The following is a 25,193-nucleotide window of genomic DNA, read 5'->3' as shown; positions in this document are numbered from 1 at the left end:
ACTCTTTCCACACACAATGGCAAAACACTAGTGGGGTACATACGTCATGTCCTATAACCAGATAATGTGAGTATTAAAGTGATATGCACCCAGAAATGTCAGAGCCTTTCAAGCAGTGGTTCAAAAGTTTGGTGTAAAGGCTGATTGTGAGTCAGAATATGAGCAGTGTATGAAAGCCAAGGTTGGGCAGAGCAAATCCTGTGATTCTTAAAAGGAAAAAAAAGACCAGGTAGCAGACACAGCAAATACTGTGACTCTTAAATGGAAAAGATAGCAGGCAACAGCTCACAGACTGCCATAAATTGAAAGCATTGAATTGGAAACCAGGAAAAAGAAAGGGTCTGCATAGAAGTGATGACCTATTTATAATTACAGAGTATTTACAATTAGACCGTCGAAACATGGGTACCAAAAATAGCAAACAGGAAAAAGAACAAAGTGATGTGAAAAATAACAATCTCACCCATAGTTGAATATATGCTGAAGACATATGGTGAACAAAGCTGTAGTCAATTTGAGGTCTGGGTAAAAGATTTTGGCTTCCTTCCAGAATGGCAGGTCACGACAGCTGGAACAATTAAAAAAAATATGGAAAAAAGGAAAAGGAAGATGAAAACAAAGCAAAAGGGATGTCAAATAAAGAAAGGAAGAAGTTCACTTCATTTGGAAAGCATTAATGATGTGGCAGGAAGAGGAAAATAAAATAGATGAGAAAAAATGTAGGAGCAGCAACACAAAAAGCAATAGCAGTAGAGGCTGCAGTAGGTCAGGGAGGGGCATCTAACAAGTCTGTGCAGTGTCTGACCTAGATCCTGACTTAGGCATGGCCGCACTGTGACATCTTCAGCCACAAAACAAGGAGAAGAAGGCCACAATCCTCCACCGTACCCCGGTCCTGGCATCTATTTTGACTTTACCGCCTTTGCGGAATACTCCAAGTTTCTTGAGCCACCGCCACCAACAAGGATAAAGAGTCCAAAGAGAGGCACCAGAATACCCCCTACGGCACCTCCAGTGCAGGTAAACCAAGAGCAAGGACTGCCATATATGCACATTAGAGGCAAGACACAAGACTCCCTCCCAGGGACAGAGATGCCAACAATGTGATCTTCAGAACAGAGGGTGTGTTAAGACCATGGACACACAAAGACATGGTATGGGTGGGAGAAGAACTGCCAAACCCACTAGAAGCTGGAGGAACTGCATATGCACAAGTGCTCCGCCAAATTATTGAACAATATCGCCCCACTACTGGAGAAATCCAGCGCCGGTTGCAGTGGCACTTGAAACTCAAATGGGGAGCAATGCAGGGAGACTGGCCACCAGTTGACCTGAGACCTAAAGAAAATCACAGCCTGCAAACAAGAACCAAACCAAGCAGTGGCAGATTACCTGGTGCGTCTGACCAAAGTGATGCAAAAAGCAGTCTCACAAAACCCACAAACAACTAAGATGACTCGCCATGGGAAGCACATCTGAAATCCTACTTCCAAGAACTGCTTCCGGGGATATAGTCCAATGTAAGGAAACATTGTATTGATTGCAACACAGGAAGATTAATAGCTGTTGAAAGATTTGCCAAACATTCTAAAAAAAGATTCAGAGAGAAGGAAAAGAGAAAGATCGAGTAGAGCGAAGACACAGCAGTAAAGATTCAGATGGTGCAGCTGACCATGCTCCAAGGCCAGCCACAAGGAAAGATGACAATGTATCACGGACAAAGTCATAACCATGGCCTTGGTAGGGGATAAGCCAGAGGTGAAGGGAATGGCAAAAGTGGCAAAAAATGTTTTATCTGTGGAAAGTTTGGACATTTCATCCCTGACTGCAAACAAAACCTAAACAACAAAGAAAAAGGTGGAGACTGATGGTGTGCAGGGTCAGGGAAAGGTCGGGACCCTGAAGTCCAGAGGGACAGTGAGAACACAAACACAGACACTCACATATACAGACATCCACCAATTAATACAAGAAATTATTGAGAAATTAGAACAAAAACAGAGAGATGAAAATGATTAAAAAAAAGACAGACCCACTTATGAAATGTCCTCACACACAGCCTACGAAGCCATGTCCACACTGACACTACAGGTCTTAGACCAAGAGATTGAATTCTTGGTCAACTCAGGGGCAACAGAGTCAGTAATAAAGCAATTTAATCAAACTCCAACTCCAAAAATGAGCGGGAGAACAATGTCAAAACACAGCTCCCTTATCAGTTGTGGATGATGAGGGGAAAAGATTTAAACATTCTTTTCTCCTCTCTTCATTAATATAATAATAATAACAACAATAACAATAACAATAACAATAACAATAACAATAATGTTGCACAAGAAATGCAACTCAAAGTGCTTTACAACAAAGCAACACCAAGTGCTTCACATGAAAGGACATAAAAAGAACATAAAAGCATGTAAAAACATTAACCAAAGATGGAAAATAAAACCCACACCCATGACATAAAATTAGAATATTAAAAATTATAAAAAATAATACATCAAAAATAAAATAAAACAAAGATAGAATGCGTACTTCAGTGGTGGTAATTTGAGACTTATGAAGCGAAAACTCAGAAAGTATTTTGCCACGTGTACACAATTTGTAAATCGGTGCTTAGGTCTCTGAAGCCATAACCAATAAGCAAACAGAACCTCCCTTTACCCAACGGTCACCACTGGTCTTGATGAACCGAAATAAGCTTCTTTCAGCTTACCCCAGAACGTCTTCTCACAGGTTTAACCTCACTGTAGATCTTATCAGTGTCGGGTACAACTGAGCTAACCCAGAAAGAAACCACCATTAGTGGTGCTGTGGGTGTTAAAACCACACATCACAGTCTTCTCTCAAACGTATACACATTTTTTTACAGTTCATATTCATATGCAATCCTTTGCACAGGCTGTAAGTCAGTCAGACCACAGTCATTATTGATCAATATTTGAACAACTCTCCCCTTGCTAATGAATGGTTAAAACCATTTTTGAAGCACCACATATGTCACTTTGGGTATTGACCACACAACCTTTGTTAGGCATCCTGACATCTAGTGGACTACAGGGTCTACTGCTGAGACTAAGGGCAGTGCAATAAACATATCACCAGCATCATCAGAACATAAGAAAACATTTTGAAGTAAAGACTGTTTGAGGGCAAACGTGGCCTCTATTGTTATCAAATGTAATCATTTTGGGGGTTGAGCATCATAAGAGCAAATCATTGTAGTGTATGGTTGTAGGTTATTGTCTTAGATGGAGGATGGAGGCAGTTGGAAATGATCACTACGGCCGCTAGATGGCATCTGTCACTCAAATGTAACTAAAGGTTGTTTTGAGGTGAGTGACATTTTTCTTGAGAGAACAGTCTCTACTAAACACCAAGTACAGTTCAGGCTGATGGGAATGTCTCAAGTTTTTGTGTTTTGCAAATTTTTTAATCATAAACAAAAATACTGGGCAAATTTTTTACCTAACGATGGCACTAGAAGAAAAGTCATAAAGTGATTACAGTTATCCTGAGGGGGACATGAATGTCTGAACCAAATTTCATTGCAATTCATCCAATAGTTATCAAGACTTTTCACTCAGAACCACTAATGTCAACCTCATAGTGGTGCTACAATAAAAAGTCAGTAGGATTCATCCTCTGGGAGTCATGAATGTCTGTACAAAATTTAACTGCAGTCCATCCAATAGTTGTTGAGACATTTCAGTCTGAACCAAAGTGGTGGACCAACCGTCCGACAACAGACATGAGCCATACTGCTAGTGTGGCTAGAAATCTACAGAGAAACAGTCTCAAGTCTCAAGATATTAGACCATTATTTTTGAAAGATGTATTCTGTAACTCTCTTTATTCATGCTTAATACATAATTTATAAACAATAATATATAAACAACATTTTTATTTGAGTGTATCCAAACCACACACTGTTATTATTAAAAGCCTTATTACTGATCTACAAAACATTACTAAATGATTTGATCACCAGAAAATGAAGCTATTGACAACAACATTGAGATAATCACAGGCACACTGCCATATAAATCAAACATTTCGTGATGTATTACTGTATATTGATAATATATCAGAACAATACAATCAACTCACAGCTAAAATAGAAACATGCTTTACTACAGGAAGTGGTAAACCATACAAAACCCTACCAGACAGTAGACACCTGTAACCTCGTGTTACTCTAATAGCTTGTCCACTAACACAGTACCTGTCTGTAATACATAAACTGAGTGCAAACTACAAAGTTTATTTATCAAGTGCACATTTTTTATTTCCTTTCATTTCAATAAAAATCTCTATCTTGGTGGAATCTACCCAAGTAATGGTAAATAATGACTTTACTGAAAGTGAGTAAAATTATCATGTAGTCCTGCATTACAGAACTTCTGCTGACTACATGATACAGAAATAATTTCCAATATGTAGTGTGAAACTTTGTGTGGTCACTAGTAAAAACTGCAGCCTTTCTGATATAAAGTGGTGAAATGTAATGTGCTAAACATTTCCAACTAACTTTCTCAGGTTTAAGTAAAGATAAAGGAGGATAAATTGATATTTGCCTGGAATTGTTGAATATTCTAATTGATTAATTTAAATATTTAATGCCCTCATGTTAGAAATGGTGCCACACACATAGGCTACTAAACTAGAGTTAAACTTCAGTTTCCATTTATCAAAAGGTATTGTCAGAGGAGTCACAAAAATAAAGACAGACAAGTACATATTAGCCTGTTATTGCAGTCTAAGCTGTGACTTGGTTTGTGCATGGACTTACTCTCTATTTTTCGAGTCAGCCAATGAAATTTTAAGTGTCCATTTCCTGTAAACTCGCAGGTTCAGAAACACATATCTAGTATTCAGAAGCCAAGGCTTAAAACAGGAAGTCTTCTCAGTAATGTTGTACTATCACACATTCACCGAGGGAAGGAATTACACCAACAATGAATAACAAAATTTGTCAAGAGATCAGCTTTGACTTTCCAAGCAGATTCCTGCCTCCTGTTTTCATCTTAGTATTCATCGTTGGTCTGCTGGCTAATGGATGGGGACTGAAGTATTTGCTGCACAACTGGAAGAAACTGGGGGACATCAATGTTTTTGTTCTGAACCTTGGTCTTGCAGATATTTTGTATCTGCTAACACTCCCGTTTCTGATGGTGTACTATTTTATGAAGAGTACTTGGATCTTTGGAGACGCATTCTGCAAAATAACAAGATTCTGCTTCAACCTGAATTTATATGGCAGCATTGGATTCCTCACTTGCATAAGTGTGTACAGGTACCTAGCCATTGTCCATCCAATGAGAGTGAGGGGAAGATTAACTGTCACCCACTCTGTGGCTATTTCAGTCATGGTTTGGCTGTTGGTGAGTGTTCAAAGTCTTCCGGACATGTTCTACACCAAATTATCTGGAAACAAACCTGAGAAATGCTATGATACCACCAATGAGACATATGTTGAGGATTACCTGAAATACAGCCTCGGATTGACACTCACTGGGTTTTGTCTGCCATTTCTCATCACACTGGGTTGCTATGGACATGTGATTGTCATTCTCTGCAGCAAAAATACCACTGACAAAGTACTGAAAAAGAGATGCTTGAGATTATTGCTCATCTTGATTGTTCTCTTCTCTGTTTGTTACATCCCCTATCATGTGTTGAGGAACCTCAACCTCTGGTCAAGAGTTTTATCAAAACATCAGAAATGTCGTGAATGGTCTAATAGAGTCTACATTGCTCATCAGATAAGTCGTGGACTTGTGCGTCTGAACAGTGCTCTCAACCCTCTGGTTTATTTTCATGGAAATGAAGATATTCCTGCTCAGCTCAGACAGCTGCTCCAGCGAGCTCGTCAAGCTGCGTCGTGGCTGTTCATCACCCCTACTCAGTTCTCCCTGGTATAAATCGTCTGCTATGTCAATGAATAATATTGCAACATTTATTGTACTGGGTCAATGTTTTGTCTTATGTGATTTTATATTTTGCTGTTAACGTGCTAAAAAAAGCTAAGATTAGAAAACACACTGAAAAAATACAGGAAGTTGATGTGTGCTTGAATGTATATACTTAAATAAACAGGATGCAAATTGTATCAGCGTCACTGATAACAACAACCCTGCATCAACTGCACATCACAGGCATACCACAGGAAGCTAGTGGTACAAGCAAAGAGCAACACAGTGTTTTCAAAATCACCAGTATTGCTGATCTACTGAGTGATCATTTTGTACAGAGAGTTAGGATATTTCCACTGCATTTACCTTTTTTTGTCATGGCCACAGAGCTGGGTCATGACAACACACAGACTAGTGAGAGATATCAGTGTTATTACTCTGTTTTGGGACTTGACGGTTGATGCTTCACAGAGGTGAACTTTTTAAAAAAATAAATATGACTACGAACTACTACTGTCGCTGTCTCGCTCACTATCTCTCATGTACACGATCTTGTTCTCTGTCCCTGGTGCACAGTGAAATGTCTTTGTGTGTCAAGTTTAGGGTTTGGTTATGCTAGTAAAGCCCCCCCCCCGCCCCCCCTTCCCTCTTCACACAGTAATAACAGTATGTGGAGAAAAGAGTGCTGACAGGTTTGGAGATTTTACAGTGTGCAAACTTTCTTAAATGCGGTATAAACACTTTATTACTGATTACCATAATCAACACTACATTTGTGAGTGTCTAGTTGAGTGATTCAGTTTTTTGTAAAGACATGACAATGGAAATATTAAAAGGGGAAGGGGAGCTCTTTGTGCTATGCCACTGCTACGAGTGACCCTTTTACATAACACTGGTCATTTGATCTGTAGTATGGTATAAATACTTATTATAGCATGTTTAAGTCATAAAAAATGAGGATTTTCAGATTTTACCTGCGTCAAGGATTATTTGTTATGTCCTTTAGTTTGTATATTGCACCACCATTATAACCTTGTAAACAGTGTTTTATTCAGGATTTCTGGAAAATTATGCTCCAAAGCGCAAATCATTGACCAGGCTGGACTAGCTGAGCTGCTGCTAGTGCAGCTGAACCGTTATCTCATAACATTAAATTAGAAAGTTACATTAGAAAGTACTAAAGGGTTGTGCTCCCAGCAATGTAAAAACAGGAAAGCTGTTGCATGTTGTAATCCACACTAAGTGCCAGGTCAATGTAACTGGCATGATTAGTCGAGACCTGATAGGCTGACATTTTGATTTGCACTTTTAAAAAACATTTTTTTTTATTAAGAACATAGAAACAGTTCTTTACAATACTGCGGAAAATTCACACTGGAACACTGATACTGACATGTAGCCACTGGTTTTCAACGACTTTCTTATCATCTCTTATCACAGTGCAGTTCATTGAATGGGGTGGCATTTTACACCTTAAGAGAAAAACATGATTACATGTATCCTGTCATATCATATATTAATACTTTGCATGGTCATGGTTAACATTTTAACATTGTATCTAGCTACTTCAGGAAATCACATGAACATTTTCTGTTCAATCCCACAGTGATAACAGTCCAATGAACGATCACAGGAAGTATTTTTAATGACACATATCATCAGTTATTTCCAGGTACCATAGCATACTTGCTTTACATTATTTGTTGCTTTTCAGGAGACAGAATGATGAACACCTCCTGTCCTCGTGTCAGCTTTGAATTTACAGGCAGATTCCTACCGCATGTTTACTTCTTGGTATTCACCATTGGTCTGGTAGCTAATGGATGGGGATTGAAGTCTTTGCTGCAGAAATGGAGGAAACTTAAGATCATCAATGTTTTTGTTCTGAACCTTGGTCTTGCAGATATTTTGTATCTGCTCACACTCCCGTTTCTGATGGTGTACTATTTTAAGGAAGAGATTTGGATCTTTGGAGACGCATTCTGCAAGATAACAAGATTCTGCTTCAACCTGAATTTATATGGCAGCATTGGGTTCCTTACTTGTGTAAGTGTGTTCAGGTACCTGGCCATTGTCCATCCAGTGAGAATGATGGGAAGATTAACTGTTACCCACTCTGTGGTTATCTCAATCATGGTTTGGCTATTGGTGAGCATTCAAATTATTCCGGACATTTTCTACACCAAAACATTTGGAAACACCAATGCATGCTACGATACCACCCATGATACATACGTTGAGGATTACCTGAAATACAGTTTCGGAAGGACACTCACTGGGTTTTGTCTCCCATTCCTCATCACACTGGGCTGCTATGGACATGTGATTGTCATTCTCTGCCGCAAAAATACCACTGACAAGGTACAAAAACAGAGAAGTTTGAAGTTGTTGCTCATCTTGATTGTTCTCTTCATTGTTTGTTACATCCCCTATCATGTATTGAAGAACCTCAACCTCTGGTCAAGAGTTTTATTAAAACAGCACATGTGCTATGAGTGGTCTAATAGAGTCTTCATTGCTTATCAGATAAGTCGTGAACTTGTGTGTCTGAACAGTGCTCTCAACCCTCTGATTTATCTTCATGGAAATGAAGATATTCGTTCTCAGCTCAGACAGCTGCTCCAGCGAGCTCATCAGATGTTCAGACATCCACCTACAACAGACTCTGCTAGTGTGCCCATGACAGAACTCACAGATGACGTTTAATAAATGAAAAATGTGTTCTTCCAGTAACATATTAGACATTTACATTTGTAAATGTTTCTCAGAAGTAATGATTATGTTTTTAATTTCACATTTGTCCCTTTAATTTTCTTTGTCTCAGTATTATTAGTGTACTTTGAATTGCCTTGTTGCTGAAATGTGCTACATAAATAAACTTGCCTTGCCTAGTAGTTCTGTGTTTGCAATATGCAGCGTACATGAAACAGAGATGCTTGAGATTATTGCTTATCTTGATTGTTCTCTTCTCTGTTTGTTACACCCCCTATCACGTATTGACGAACCTCAGCCTCTGGTCAAGAGTTTTATTAAAACAACAGATATGCCGTGAATGGTCTAATGGAGTCTACATTGCTCATCAGATAAGTCGTGGACTTGTGTGTCTGAACAGTGCTCTAAACCCTCTGGTTTATCTGCATGGAAATGAAGATATTCCCGCTCAGCTCGGACAGCTGCTCCAGCGAGCTCGTCAAGCTGTGTCGCGGCTGTCCATCACCCCTACTCAGTTCACCCTAGTATAAATTGTCTGCTATGTGAATGAATAATATTGCATCATCTGCCATTGTAAAACATTTATTGTACTGGGTCAATGTTTTGTCTCATGTGATTTTATATTTCGCTGTTAACATGTTTAAAAAAAGCTAAGATTGGAAAACACACTGAAAAAATTCTAGAAACTTCACTGTTCTCTGTCAAAAATGGTTTGCAGAATGGATAAGACCACTTACGGTGGTTGTGGGGTGGGGCTCAGTAATCAGTGTGATGTGTATGTATTAAAACAGGAAATTGATGTGTGCTTGAATGTGTATACTTAAATAAACAGGATGCAAATTGTATCAGCGTCACTGATAACAACAACCCTGCATCAACTGCACATCACAGGCATACCACAGGAAGCTAGTGGTACAAGCAAAGAGCAACACAGTGTTTTCAAAATCACCAGTATTGCTGATTTACTGAGTGACCATTTTGTACAGAGAGTTAGGATATTTCCACTGCATTTACCTTTTGTTGTCATGGCCACAGAGCTGGGTCATGACAACACATGGACAAGTGAGAGATGTCAGTGTTATTACTCTGTTTTGGGACTTGACGGTTGATGCTTCACAGAGGTGAACTTTTTAGAAAAATAAAATATGACTACAAACTACTACTGTCGCTGTCTCTCTCACTATCTCTCATGTACACAGTCTTCTTGTCTGTCCCTGGTGCACAGTGAAATGTCTTTGTGTGTCATGTTTAGGGTTTGGTTATGCTAGTAAAGACCCCCCCCCCTCACACAGTAATAACAGTATGTGGAAAAAAGAGTGCTGACACTTTATTACTGATTACCGTAATCAACAGTACATTCGTGAGTGTCTAGTTGAGTGATATTCCTGCTCAGCTCAGACAGCTGCTCCAGCGGGCTCGTCAGATGTTCAGACATCCACCTCCAACAGACTCTGTTAGTGTGCCCATGTCAGAAATCACAGATGACGTTTAATACATGAAAAATGTATTCTTCCAGTAACATATTAGACATTAGTATACATTTGTAATTTTTTTTCAAAAGTAGTGATTATGTTTTTAATTTCACAGTTGTCCCTTTAATTTTCATTGTCTCAGCAGTATGTTGTACTTTGAATTGCCTTGTTGCTGAAATGTGCTACATAAATAAACTTGCCTTGCCTAGTAGTTCTGTGTTTGCAATATGCAGCGTACATGAAACAGAGATGCTTGAGATTATTGCTTATCTTGATTGTTCTCTTCTCTGTTTGTTACACCCCCTATCATGTATTGACGAACCTCAGCCTCTGGTCAAGAGTTTTATTAAAACAACAGATATGCCGTGAATGGTCTAATAGAGTCTACATTGCTCATCAGATAAGTCGTGGACTTGTGTGTCTGAACAGTGCTCTAAACCCTCTGGTTTATCTTCATGGAAATTAAGATATTCCCGCTCAGCTCAGACAGCTGCTCCAGTGAGCTCATCAAGCTGTGTCGCGGCTGTCCATCACCCCTACTCAGTTTTCCCTGGTATAAATTGTCTGCTATGTGAATGAATAATATTGCATCATCTGCCATTGTAAAACATTTATTGTACTGGGTCAATGTTTTGTCTCATGTGATTTTATATTTTGCTGTTAACATGTTTAAAAAAAAGCTAAGATTAGAAAACACACTGAAAAAATTCTAGAAACTTCACTGTTCTCTGTCAAAAATGGTTTGCAGAATGGATAAGACCACTTACGGTGGTTGTGGGGCGGGGCTCAGTAATCAGTGTGATGTGTATGTATTAAAGCAGGAATTTGATGTGTGCTTGAATGTATATACTTAAATAAACAGGATGCAAATTGTATCAGCGTCACTGATAACAACAACCCTGCATCAACTGCACATCACAGGCATACCACAGGAAGCTAGTGGTACAAGCAAAGAGCAACACAGTGTTTTCAAAATCACCAGTATTGCTGATTTACTGAGTGACCATTTTGTACAGAGAGTTAGGATATTTCCACTGCATTTACCTTTTGTTGTCATGGCCACAGAGCTGGGTCATGACAACACACGGACAAGTGAGAGATGTCAGTGTTATTACTCTGTTTTGGGACTTGACGGTTGATGCTTCACAGAGGTGAACTTTTTAAAAAAATAAATATGACTACGAACTACTACTGTCGCTGTCTCGCTCACTATCTCTCATGTACACGATCTTGTTCTCTGTCCCTGGTGCACAGTGAAATGTCTTTGTGTGTCAAGTTTAGGGTTTGGTTATGCTAGTAAAGCCCCCCCCGCCCCCCCTTCCCTCTTCACACAGTAGTAACAGTATGTGGAGAAAAGAGTGCTGACAGGTTTGGAGATTTTACAGTGTGCAAACTTTCTTAAATGCGGTATAAACACTTTATTACTGATTACCATAATCAACACTACATTTGTGAGTGTCCAGTTGAGTGATTCAGTTTTTTGTAAAGACGTGACAATGGAAATATTAAAAGGGGAAGGGGAGTTCTTTGTGCTATGTCACTGCTACGAGTGACCCTTTTACATAACACTGGTCATTTGATCTGTAGTATGGTATAAATACTTATTATAGCATGTTTAAGTCATAAAAAATGAGGATTTTCAGATTTTACCTGCGTCAAGGATTATTTGTTTTGTCCTTTAGTTTGTATATTGCACCACCATTATAACCTAGTAAACAGTGTTTTATTCAGGATTTCTGGAAAATTATGCTCCAAAGTGCATAGCATTGACCAGGCTTGACTAGTTGAGCTGCTGCTAGTGCAGCTGAACCGTTATCTCATAACATTACATTAGAAAGTTACATTAGAAAGTACTAAAGGGTTGTGCTCCCAGCAATGTAAAAACAGGAAAGCTGTTGCATGTTGCAATCCACACTAGCTGCCACGTCCATGTAACTGGCATGATTAGTCGAGACATGATAGGCTGACATTTTGATTTGCACTTTTAAAAAACATTTTTCTTATTAAGAACATAGAAACAGTTCTTTACAATACTGTGGAAAATTCCCACTGAAACACTGATACTGACATGTAGCCACTGGTTTTCAACGACTTTCTTATCATCTCTTATCACAGTGCAGTTCATTGAATGGGGTGGCATTTTACACCTTAAGAGAAAAACACGATTACATGCATTCTGTCATATCATGTATTAATACTTTGCATGGTCAGGTTAACATTTTAACATTGTATCTAGCTGCTTCAGGAAATCACATGAACATTTTCTGTTCACTCCAACAGTGATAACAGTCCAATGAACGAACACAGGAAGTATTTTTAATGACACATTTCCTCAGTTATTTCCAGGTACCATAGCATACTTGCTTTACATTATTTGCTGCTTTTCAGGAGACAGCATGATGAACACCTCCTGTCCTCGTGTCAGCTTTGAATTTAAAGGCAGATTCCTGCCACCTGTTTACTTCTTGGTATTCACCATTGGTCTGGTAGCTAATGGATGGGGATTGAAATCTTTGCTGCAGAAATGGAGGAAACTTAAGATCATCAATGTTTTTGTTCTGAACCTTGGTCTTGCAGATATTTTGTATCTGCTCACACTCCCGTTTCTGATGGTGTACTATTTTATGGAAGAGATTTGGATCTTTGGAGACGCATTCTGCAAGATAACAAGATTCTGCTTCAACTTGAATTTATATGGCAGCATTGGGTTCCTTACTTGTATAAGTGTGTTCAGGTACCTGGCCATTGTCCACCCAGTGAGAATGATGGGAAGATTAACTGTTACCCACTCTGTGGCTATCTCAATCATGGTTTGGCTTTTGGTGAGCATTCAAATTATTCCGGACATTTTCTACACCAAGACATTTGGAAACACCACTGGGAAATGCTACGATACCACTCATGATACATACATTGAGGATTACCTGAAATACAGTTTCGGAAGGACACTCACTGGGTTTTGTCTCCCATTCCTCATCACACTGGGCTGCTATGGACATGTGATTGTCATTCTCTGCAGCAAAAATACCACTGACAAGGTACAAAAACAGAGAAGTTTGAAGTTGTTGTTCATCTTGATTGTTCTCTTCTCTGTTTGTTACATCCCCTATCATGTATTGAAGAACCTCAACCTCTTCTCAAGAGTTTTATTAAAACAGCACATGTGCTATGAGTGGTATAATAGAGTCTTCATTGCTTATCAGATAAGTCGTTGCCTTTCGTGTCTGAACAGTGCTCTCAACCCTCTGGTTTATCTTCATGGAAATGAAGATATTCCTTCTCAGCTCAGACAGCTGCTCCAGCGAGCTCGTCAGATGTTCAGACATCCACCTCCAACAGACTCTGTTAGTGTGCCCATGTCAGAAATCACAGATGACGTTTAATACATGAAAAATGTATTCTTCCAGTAACATATTAGACATTAGTATACATTTGTAAATTTTTTTCAAAAGTAATGATTATGTTTTTAATTTCACAGCTGTCCCTTTAATTTTCTTTGTCTCAGTATTATTAGTGTACTTTGAATTGCCTTGTTGCTGAAATTTGCTACATAAATAAACTTGCCTTGCCTAGTAGTTCTGTGTTTGCAATATGCAGTGTACATGAAACAAAGATGCTTGAGATTATTGCTTATCTTGATTGTTCTCTTCTCTGTTTGTTACACCCCCTATCATGTATTGACGAACCTCAGCCTCTGGTCAAGAGTTTTATTAAAACAGCAGATATGCCGTAAATGGTCTAATGGAGTCTACATTGCTCATCAGATAAGTCGTGGACTTGTGTGTCTGAACAGTGCTCTAAACCCTCTGGTTTATCTGCATGGAAATGAAGATATTCCCGCTCAGCTCAGACAGCTGCTCCAGCGAGCTCGTCAAGCTGTGTCGCGGCTGTCCATCACCCCTACTCAGTTCTCCCTGGTATAAATTGTCTGATATGTGAATGAATAATATTGCATCATCTGCCATTGTAAAACATTTATTGTACTGGGTCAATGTTTTGTCTCATGTGATTTTATATTTTGCTGTTAACATGTTAAAAAAAAAGCTAAGATTAGAAAACGCACTGAAAAAATTCTACAAACTTCACTGTTCTCTGTCAAAAATGGTTTGCAGAATGGATAAGACGAGTGGGGTGGGGCTCAGTAATCAGTGTGATGTGTATGTATTAAAACAGGAAGTTGATGTGTGCTTGAATGTGTATACTTAAATAAACAGGATGCAAATTGTATCAGCGTCACTGATAACAACAACCCTGCATCAACTGCACATCACAGGCATACCACAGGAAGCTAGTGGTACAAGCAAAGAGCAACACAGTGTTTTCAAAATCACCAGTATTGCTGATTTACTGAGTGACCATTTTGTACAGGGAGTTAGGATATTTCCACTGCATTTACCTTTTTTTGTCATGGCCACAGAGCTGGGTCATGACAACACACAGACAAGTGAGAGATGTCAGTGTTATTACTCTGTTTTGGGACTTGACGGTTGATGCTTCACAGAGGTGAACTTTTTAGAAAAATAAAATATGATTACAAACTACTACTGTCGCTGTCTCGCTCACTATCTCTCATGTACACAGCCTTGTTGTCTGTCCCTGGTGCACAGTGAAATGTCTTTGTGTGTCATGTTTAGGGTTTGGTTATGCTAGTAAAGACTCCCCCCCCCCCTCACACAGTAATAACAGTATGTGGAAAAAAGAGTGCTGACACTTTATTACTGATTACCATAATCAACAGTACATTTGTGAGTGTCTAGTTGAGTGATTCAGTTTTTTGTGAAGACGTGACAATGGAAATATTAAAAGGGGAAGGGGAGCTCTTTGTGCTATGCCACTGCTACGAGTGACCCTTTTACATAACACTGATCATTTGATCTGTAGTATGGTATAAATACTTATTATAGCATGTTTAAGTCATAAAAAATGAGGATTTTCAGATTTTACCTGCATCAAGGATTATTTGTTATGTCCTTTAGTTTGTATATTGCACCACCATTATAACCTTGTAAACAGTGTTTTATTCAGGATTTCTGGAAAATTATGCTCCAAAGTGCAAATCATTGACCAGGCTGGACTGGCATGATTAGTCGAGACATGATAGGCTGACATTTTGATTTGCACTTTTAAAAAACATTTTTCTTATTAAGAACATAGAAACAGTTCTTTACAAAACTGCGGAAAATTCACATTGAAACACTGATACTGACATGTATTCACTGGTTTTCAATGACTTTCTTTTCGTCTCTTATCACAGTGCAGTACATGGAATGGGGTGGTATTTTACACCTTAAGCGAAAAACATGATTACATGCATCTTGTGATATCATGTATTAATACTTTGCATGGTCATGGTTAACATTATATTTTTTATCTACCCACTTTCGGAAATCACATGAACATTTTCTGTTCACTCCCACAGTGATAACAGTCCAATGAACGATCACAGGAAGCATTTTTAATGACACATTTCCTCAGTTATTTCCAGGTACCATAGCATACTTGCTTTACAGTATTTGCTGCTTTTCAGGAGACAGAATGATGAACACCTCCTGTCCTCGTGTCAGCTTTGAATTTACAGGCAGATTCCTGCCGCCTGTTTACTTCTTTGGTATTCACCATTGGTGTGGTAGCTAATGGATGGGGATTGAAGTCTTTGCTGCAGAAATGGAGGAAACTTAAGATCATCAATGTTTTTGTTCTGAACCTTGGTCTTGCAGATATTTTGTATCTGCTCACACTCCCGTTTCTGATGGTGTACTATTTTATGAAGAGAAAATGGATCTTTGGAGACGCATTCTGCAAGATAACAAGATTCTGCTTCAACCTGAATTTATATGGCAGCATTGGATTCCTTACTTGTATAAGTGTGTCCAGGTACCTGGCCATTGTCCACCCAGTGAGAATGATGGGAAGATTAACTGTTACCCATTCTGTGGCTATCTCAATCATGGTTTGGCTTCTGGTGAGTGTTCAAAGTCTTCCAGACATTTTCTACACCAAGACATTTGGAAACACCACTGGGAAATGCTACGATACCACCCACAAGAAATATGTTGAGGATTACCTGAAATACAGCTTCGGATGGACACTTACTGGGTTTTGTCTCCCATTCCTCATCACACTGGGCTGCTATGGACATGTGATTGTCATTCTCTGCCACAAAAATACCACTGACAAGGTACAAAAACAGAGAAGTTTGAAGTTGTTGTTCATCTTGATTGTTCTCTTCATTGTTTGTTACATCCCCTATCATGTATCGAAGAACCTCAACCTCTTCTCAAGAGTTTTATCAAATCAGCAGGTATGCTATGATTGGTTTAATGGAGTCTACATTGCTCATCAGATAAGTCGTGGACTTGTGTGTCTAAACAGTGCTCTCAACCCTCTGGTTTATCTTCATGGAAATGAAGATATTCGTTCTCACCTCAGACAGCTGCTCCAGCGAGCTTGTCAGATGTTCAGACATCCACCTCCAACAGACTCTGTTAGTGTGCCCATGTCAGAAATCACAGATGACGTTTAATACATGAAAAATGTATTCTTCCAGTAACATATTAGACATTAGTATACATTTGTAATTTTTTTTCAAAAGTAATGATTATGTTTTTAATTTCACAGTTGTCCCTTTAATTTTCATTGTCTCAGCAGTATGTTGTACTTTGAATTGCCTTGTTGCTGAAATGTGCTACATAAATAAACTTGCCTTGCCTAGTAGTTCTTCGTTCGCAATATGCAGCTTATGTAACCACCAAACCATTGAGTTTGCAACAGATTGCAAGTAAGATTTCATTCATGCTATTATTTAAATTTGTGTGATTATACTGACACAATGTTTAGCATAAAATACAGTTAACAATGAATAAAATAACAAAAGGTTAATCAAATTAGAATACTGTTTAAGTTTATATATGACCATGCTGTTGTTGTCATCTGAGTATAATTCAGACTTGTATATGTGGAAAATTGTGTTTATATATGAAGAGAAAACTCTCTATGTTACTATGATTGTTCAGAAAGGCTTGCAGTGTTTTATCTGAAGTAGGAACCACCAGAGGGAGACTCTTACCTTTTCATTTGTGTGGGTGAAAACCTGCCCCTGGATCACCCAAACTGTTTGCACACTTATGAATAACATCTTACATGATATGCATAACATCATACAGCTGTACTTTAAGTGCTCAAACTGCACTGCAAAAACTCCATTTCCAAGTAAGTGAGATAATCTTATATTTGGATTTAAAAACTTGTCTGTCTTGTTTTGAGCACAAATTATATCATACTGACTATGCAGGAGTGTTTGACTTAATGCAGGTAAATATCACTTGCCTTGTCTTAATTTGACATTTTTATCTTATTTGGGATTATGTTTTTACTTAGATATATCTTATTTGTCTTGAAACAGCATGATATGGTATATTATCAACTTTATATTGGGGAAAAATATAAAATTTCAAGGTTTAAACTTTTGCAATACGTTCACTTTTTTTTTAACCTGTTGTATTCCATTCCATAACAGTAGCAGTTCGGATCGTTTATGTCACATTAAGTATATTACATAACTATAGTCAGAATAATCAGTAGACCTAACACTTTTCTCTGATGATTAAAATAATATAAACCAAAATAGCACATATTGTACATCTACAGCACACGTGGGAACAGACATTAATATGAAGTAATTAATCATTATTGGTCAAACGTTTCATCAAAGTTGATATTTTATTAATGACCAATAAACAAGACTAGGACTCTACAGCCATGCTAGAAGCTCTGTGAGGCTGTGTTTTAAGATAAATGCTGATGTCAGCATGCTTAACATTCTAACATTTTTTAAAACCAAAGTATTGAAATTTTGTCCTGATGATGATGCTAGATGAAAAGCCAGGATCACTAAAATCAATGAGAGTCATCCTCTGGGGATCATGAATGTTTGTACCAAATTTTGTTCCAATCCATGTAGTTGATATTGAGATATTTCACTAGATACATAGAAACTTTTGTCAGCTGGTGGTGCTAGGAGTAAAGTAAGGGGATCACTATTCATTCAGATTCATCCTTTGGGGACCATGCATGTATGTACTAAATTTCATCCCAATCCATACTGCAGATGTTCAGATACTTCAGTGTATAAGTGCAAACTTTGTGGCGCTAGAGGAAAAGTCAGAGGGTTACCAAAGTAATTGAGATTCTTCCTCTTGAGACCATGAATATCTAAACAGATTTCATGGCAATCCATCCTATAGCTGGCAAAATAATTTCACTCAAAACCAAAAAGGTCAACTACATTGTGGAGGAACAGCCAGGGCATCACCAAAGTCAATGGGAGACATCATAAGGGGAACGTGAATGTTTGTACAAAATTTCATGGCAATCCAACAGTTGATAAGATATGTCAGTTTGGACCAAAGTTATTGGTCCACTGCACCAGTAGTCAGTTGACATGTTGGCTCAGTGCTTAGTGTGCATGACTCTATACCGGTATTCCCTGTGTGATGTTTTGTTGTTTTACCTTTTTTAACACTTCTGGTAATTGGACATTCTGACTTATTTTAAGAAAACTATCAAGTGAAAATCACTGACTGCACTGGCAGCCAAATTTGCTTATTTCAAGCCAAAGAAAGCTATTATCCAAAATATTTTCATTTAAATTTGACAGGGCATTTTTGCAGCATGCTGTCAAATAAGGAGCTACATATGGAAATTCTGACTGTAATGTTCAACCTTAAAATGTTGTTATATCATGGCACTAACTATATAAAACCATGTTTTACACTTAAGCAGGTCATGTGAACGTCCACTGTCTGTTCACTCCTGTGTAAAGATTTTCAAAAGATATGTCTACTTTTAGAAATCACCACAGTTTCCAAGAACCTAGAGACCACATCCACTGTGGTATGTTGTAAAAAAAATTCTATTGTGCTTTTCAAATGATATGATAATGAGCAGAGGTTGTAAATAAGCAAATGGACAAAGCATGCACGCATGTCTTGTGAAATTTGGCCCACAGATTAATCTGTGATCTCAGATCTGCATGTGAAACAGCAATGCTTCAAACAGGAAGCCTCATTTGAATATAGTAGGTCATGTTCTCTTCCACCTCTTATAAGGAAAGGGTTTGAACTAACTTCTTTTCAGAAGACAGAATGAATAACACATCTTGTCCTCGTGTCAATTTTGACTTTGAACACAGATTCCTGCCTCCTGTTTTCATCTCAGTATTCATCGTTGGTCTGGTAGCTAATGGATGGGGATTGAGGTCTTTGCTGCAGAAATGGAAAAAACTGGGACATGTCAATGTTTTTGTTCTGAACCTTGGTCTTGCAGATATTTTGTATCTGCTCACACTTCCATTTCTGATAGTGTACTATTTTATGAAGAGTACTTGGATCTTTGGAGACACATTCTGCAAGATAACACGATTCTGCTTCAACCTGAATTTATATGGCAGCATTGGATTCCTTACCTGCATAAGTGTGTACAGGTACCTGGCCATTGTCCATCCAATGAGAGTGATGGGAAAATTAACTGTTACCCACTCTGTGGCTATTTCAGTCATGGTTTGGCTGTTGGTGAGCGTTCAAAGTCTACCGGACATGTTCTACACCAAAACATTTGGAAACAAACCTGGGAAATGCTACGATACCACTCATAAGACATATGTTGAGGATTACCTGAAATACAGCCTTGGATGGACACTTACTGGGTTTTGTCTCCCATTCTTCATCACACTGGGCTGCTATGGACATGTGATTGTCATTCTCTGCCACCAAAATACCACTGACAAGGTACTGAAAAAGAGATGCTTGAAATTATTGCTCATCTTGATTGTTCTCTTCTCTGTTTGTTACATACCCTATCATGTGTTGAAGAACCTCAACCTCTGGTCAAGAGTTCTGTCCAAACAGCAGATATGCCATGAATGGTCTAATGGAGTCTACATTGCTCATCAGATAAGTCGTGGACTTGTGTGTCTGAACAGTGCTCTAAACCCTCTGGTTTATCTGCATGGAAATGAAGATATTCCCGCTCAGCTCAGACAGCTGCTCCAGCGAGCTCGTCAGATGTCCAGCCATTTGTTTCTGTCAAACTACGGCTGTGTGCCTATGGCACAAACTACAGATGAAGATTAATATCAGTTAAGATTTTAATATCAGTTACTTAATAAAACAAATATCTCAAGCAGCTGTTCTTTCAAGCTTATCAAGTAGCTGCCCATCACAACAAGTGCCATTATATTACTACAATGTGAATTAAATTGTCAGTCATTCTCTTGTTGCATCCTTTGCCTGGGTATTACTTCTGCTGTGTCAAGTAACATTTTTGATTTTGTGGTTGTTGTGCTGTCATTACCACGTGCAGAAAGATCTTCCAAATAAACAGGAAATTCAGACAACCACAGCTCTTTCATGTGTCACTGTCTACTTTCAGAACACGTTTGTTTGTGGAGTGATTCTGATCATGCAATATGTCTAATGGTGGGGAAACATGGTTCCACACATGCTCACTATTTGTTTAAGACAGGACATAGTTTGAGAAATTAAAATGTCCTATTGATACACAGCTGAAATGGAAACTTATACTCTTATGCTATTGTCATAAGATTGTGTTATTCTGCTTTATAGTCAAAAGCACATTGTAATACTTCTTCTTCTCTGCTTCTCATGTGAAAATGCTCTTAACAGGTACCAGCAAAGGTGAGCTGTGGGGCTCAGTCACTGCAACGTTACTGTACTGTAACTTTACTCATTAGAAAGAGGCAGAGGGGGAAAGTTCTTTAGGAGGAAAGACAGTCAATGATTCGGCTTTCAACTCTTAATTCTCAGAACACCGCGAAAAACTCCCCAGAGAGATTGTAAACTAATTAAAAGAAACATATTAGGATTATGAATATGGGATGATTATGATGCATATGGCTGTATGTACAAATACTGACACTGAACTTCGTACAGTATCTCTTCAGCCTAGCAAAGCGGGGGACCTGCATTACTAAATGTGAACTGGTTATTGCAATAAAACTCTGAAAGACAACTTGCTCTCTGAATTTCCACAACAATTCTGGCGACGAGGATGGGATTTCAACATGTGAACCAGTGGCGGCTCATCGCTGAGGGAAAAACCATGCACGGCAGAGGTCGAAGAGTCCAGTCTGACTCACTTTCACATTTGAGAGCAGTGAAACGCCTCGAATACTTTTCTCATTTGGCCTGATAATGTTGTGCAGCTGATATACACAAATTGGGTTTTCTGGGTTAAATTCAACCCATATTAATCAAAAGGCACCATTCAAAATTGATTTTGTTTTTTACATTCATTGAAATTATTGTGGCTGTCAGTGGCCTGACAGCAGACCATAGTGATATGGTGTGTTCTGAAATAGATAGAAGTGAGAGCCAGTGTGTGTGGTGTGTAGGAAAGAGAGGAAAAATGGAGAAGGAAAAGACAGGATGGGTCGGGTCTTTTCATATAGCGTATTTCATCAGCGGGGCAGTTCAAAGTGTTTGTCATAAAAAATTAAAAGAAAGAAACACATTACAAGAGGATGGTCTTGTTAAAGAGTATGGTCTTGACCTGCTCTACATGAGGGGAGTCATGAGACTGCTTTTGTTGTGATTTGGCACTGTATAGATGGAGCTTGCCTGACTTGATTGAAATAATTAAAAGCTATAGGACAACCACTCAGTGTTTATTGTGTTCATTTGATAACAGCATTATACTATTGACATTTTGATGTAAAGTAACAGCAATTTGTAACAGTGCAGCTGGGAAAGTTGTTTCGGTCTGAATTTGTGCTTATGTTGCCTATGAGCACATTGTGTCATCAAAACATTCAAAATTTAATGAATATCAATGGATTTGATTTATTACAACTCCTGCACTCTTTCTTAAAAAAAGGAGTAGTTATAGCAGACTGTTCTTGTGTGTGTATGTGTGTGTGTGTTAGCTAATTAGGTAGGGCTAGCTCGTTTAGGTTTGGCAGTAAACAAGGTGGTGTATCAGTCAAGACACAGGTATAAAGATGAGGAGCAGTAATCTCTTCTCTGAACTGTATTGTGTTCTAACAATATTTAATGGCACAATTCAACACCCAGTATTGTCATCAGTCTAGAATAACAAATAAATCACCATTAGACACTGGCATCTTGAAAAAAATAGGACATAAACTACTGTTAAGCATGAATAAAGAAATGTCTATATATATATACAGATATATATTGCCAAATAAAACCACCAAGACTCATTAAAATATAGATCTATCAATAAGCATATCTCTCATCATGCTGGGCACATGTAAATATGTGGTTAACCTTATGAATTAGAAACATAACAATGAAGTAACAGACATTTACTTGTTGTCATTGACTCAATACTTGGAATATTACAAACTGGATCACACAGGAAGTAATAAGGATGATAATCGTCACAGGTAAGTGAACCTAAACTATAATGTGGTGCACGCTGAACTTGAGCACTCACTTTTTCCACACACAATGGCAAAACGAGGTACATACGTCATCTCCTATAACCAGATAATGTGAGTATTAAAGTGATATGCACCCAGAAATGTCTGAGCCTTTTATACAGTGGTTCAAAAGTTTGGTATAAAGGCTGATTTGACTGCCATAAATTGAACGTGTTTAACAGCGAAATTGGGAACCAGGAAAAGGAAGGGGTCTGCATAGAAGTGATGACTTATTGATAATTACAGAATAATTACAATCAGACCATTGAGACATGGGTACCAAAAATAGCAAAAACAGGAAAAAGAACCAAGTGATGTGAAAAAAAACGGTCTCACCCATAGTTCAGTTTATGCCTAAGACATATGGTGAACAAAGCTGTGGTCAGTTTGAGATCTAGGTAAGAGATTTTGGCTTCCTCACAGAATGGAGTTTCAGCTTAAGACAGCTGGAACAATTAAAAAAATATATAGAAAAAAGGAAGAGGAAGACAAAAAGAAAGCAGAAGGGATCTCAAATAAAGAAAGAAAGAAATTCACTCCATTTACTGGAGATTGGAAAACATTTATGCTGTGGCAGGAAGAGGTAAATAAAAGAGAGATGAGAAAAATTGTAGGAGTCGCAAAACAAAAAGCAATAGCAGTAGAAGCAGCAGTAGGTCAGCGAGGGGCTTCTAACCAGTCTGTGCAGTGTCTCAAAACAGATCCTGACCTACATGCAGCCCTGCCACAATGTCTTCAACCACAAAACAACCCTCAAGTAGAAGAAGGTCACAATCCTCCACCATGCCCTGGTCCTGGCATCTACCCTGATCTCACCACCTTCGCTGAGTACCCCGAGATTCTTGAGCCACTGCCACCAGCAACAATAAAAGGTCCAAAGAAAGGCACCAGAAGCCATTGCTACCCCGTACAGCACCTCCAGTGCAGATTATCCCAGGGCAAGGACTGCCATATATGCACACTAGAGGCAAGACACAAGCTGTTCCCTATCCCATAGAAGATCTTCCCCACGAATGAATGTATTCACCCTCCCGATGACAACGATGAGATGCCAACAATGTGATCTTCAGAAAACAGAGTGTGTTCAGACCATGGACACACAAAGACATGGTACGAGTGGGAGAAGAACTGCCAAACCCACTAGAAGCCAGAGGAACTGCATATGCACAGGACCTGACTATGCAAATTACCAGGGCCATATCAATGCACTGCTCACACAAATAGAGGCTAGGTTCACTCCACAAATGGAAACAAGAACCAAACGAAGCAGTGGCAGATTACCTGGTGCATCTGACCAAAGTGTATGATGCAAACAGTGGTCTCACAAAACCCGCAAACAACCAAGATGACTTGCCATGTGAAACACATCTGAAATCCTACTTCATCCAAGGACTGCTTCCGGGGATATAGGCTGGCCTTTGGCCCTCAACTAAATCATACACCACAATTTGTAAAATATGATCCAAGAGATCTAATGTATGCGTATGAGTGGCAGCTGAAAGGAAAAAACCCAAGGGCTGTAAGAACAGAATTAGTGTAAAAAGCAAAGACACATGAAGAGATAGAACATACAATACATGAATTAATAGGTTTTTCACTGCACCACACACATCTCATATGAACAGGACAAAACATATGAACAGGGATGGCTTAAAACAGGTACACAAAGTGACAGATTAAGTATGAGGTGGTTGTATTGGAAAGAGGACATGTGCAGGAGGAGAGAAAGTACTAGAAGACCATAAATACTGCTTTTTCAAAATGCATGACTCAGTTCCACATTTTTCTTTGGCAAAAGGATCAAAACAGGATCGGAAACAGGAGGGACTTAGGTCTGTGGTGAAAGACTGTGTTGAATCATCATTCTTATCAGAAACAAGCAAGACTTTTAGTCATTGCAACAGCTGACTCCCTAGAGCTGACAGATATTCCTACAACTCTCTGGGCGAGAGTAAATACCGTAAAATGTTGGTCTGATTAAGCATGTGCAACCAACTGAAATTGTTGATTTGGCTAATCCATTTTTCAGTTTTCTTGTGCTCATAGATTTCCAGTACTGGCTTTGCCTTCTCCTTTAAAGGGAAGACGTACAGCTGGACCAGATTAGCACAGGGGTATTGTGAAAGTACAGCAATGTTTTCTGCAGCATTAAAAGACAGGGTTTAACCTTACTCTCTTACAGTATGATTGATGACTTAATGATCTGTTCACCAACAGAAGAGGCCTGTGAAAATAATACAAAAAAATTGTTGCAACATATAAAATGATATGGTAATGGTCACCAAGCTAGTCTTAGCAAATTGGTGCAGCGACAGGTGATCTTTCTGGGGCGTGACCATAGAACAAGGTAAATCCTTATATCCAGAACATGTAGCAACTACATATACAAAATATTCCAAACAAACAAAGAAGCAGGTGATGCCATTTCTAGGAATTACCTCATACAGTACCAGTTAGCAGTCATAATTTATGGTAGAGGACTGACTGCACATAAGAAAGTGACATGGACTTTTACATACTTAAAACAGCTCTACAGAATACAAAGATATTCGGGCTACCAGACATGACGAAACCATTCAGACAGACAGTTGATGAGAAAAATGACCACATGTCCTCCGTGCTACTACAAGAGCA

General features: G+C 38.7%; 4 protein-coding genes and 1 pseudogene across 4 annotated transcripts; all 5 read left to right on the top strand.

The window, feature by feature from the left end:
- The first annotated feature begins 4,639 nt into the window (after window positions 1-4,639).
- On the top strand, window positions 4,640-6,417 carry LOC137185382 (P2Y purinoceptor 1-like). Its single transcript, XM_067593715.1, has one exon. The coding sequence runs from the start codon at window positions 4,959-4,961 to the stop codon at window positions 5,922-5,924; it is 966 nt and encodes a 321-aa protein (XP_067449816.1). The 5' UTR covers window positions 4,640-4,958; the 3' UTR covers window positions 5,925-6,417.
- Window positions 6,418-7,539: 1,122 nt separating this feature from the next.
- LOC137185381 (P2Y purinoceptor 1-like) lies at window positions 7,540-8,841 on the top strand. Its single transcript, XM_067593714.1, has one exon. The coding sequence runs from the start codon at window positions 7,638-7,640 to the stop codon at window positions 8,619-8,621; it is 984 nt and encodes a 327-aa protein (XP_067449815.1). The 5' UTR covers window positions 7,540-7,637; the 3' UTR covers window positions 8,622-8,841.
- A 3,623-nt stretch (window positions 8,842-12,464) lies between these two features.
- LOC137185380 (P2Y purinoceptor 1-like) lies at window positions 12,465-13,703 on the top strand. Its single transcript, XM_067593713.1, has one exon. It carries the CDS (start codon window positions 12,496-12,498, stop codon window positions 13,480-13,482), a length of 987 nt encoding a protein of 328 aa, XP_067449814.1. The 5' UTR covers window positions 12,465-12,495; the 3' UTR covers window positions 13,483-13,703.
- A 1,931-nt stretch (window positions 13,704-15,634) lies between these two features.
- On the top strand, window positions 15,635-17,385 carry LOC137185277 (P2Y purinoceptor 1-like; annotated as a pseudogene).
- A 1,792-nt stretch (window positions 17,386-19,177) lies between these two features.
- LOC137185379 (P2Y purinoceptor 1-like) lies at window positions 19,178-20,474 on the top strand. The gene has a single exon (XM_067593711.1). The coding sequence runs from the start codon at window positions 19,243-19,245 to the stop codon at window positions 20,227-20,229; it is 987 nt and encodes a 328-aa protein (XP_067449812.1). The 5' UTR covers window positions 19,178-19,242; the 3' UTR covers window positions 20,230-20,474.
- The last annotated feature ends 4,719 nt before the right edge of the window (window positions 20,475-25,193 follow it).

This window comes from Thunnus thynnus, chromosome 6 (assembly GCF_963924715.1).
Source record: "Thunnus thynnus chromosome 6, fThuThy2.1, whole genome shotgun sequence".
In the NCBI taxonomy this organism is placed as follows: domain Eukaryota; kingdom Metazoa; phylum Chordata; class Actinopteri; order Scombriformes; family Scombridae; genus Thunnus; species Thunnus thynnus.
The sequence above is the reverse complement of the archived record's forward strand: the minus strand, read 5'-3'. Positions and strand labels throughout refer to the sequence as shown.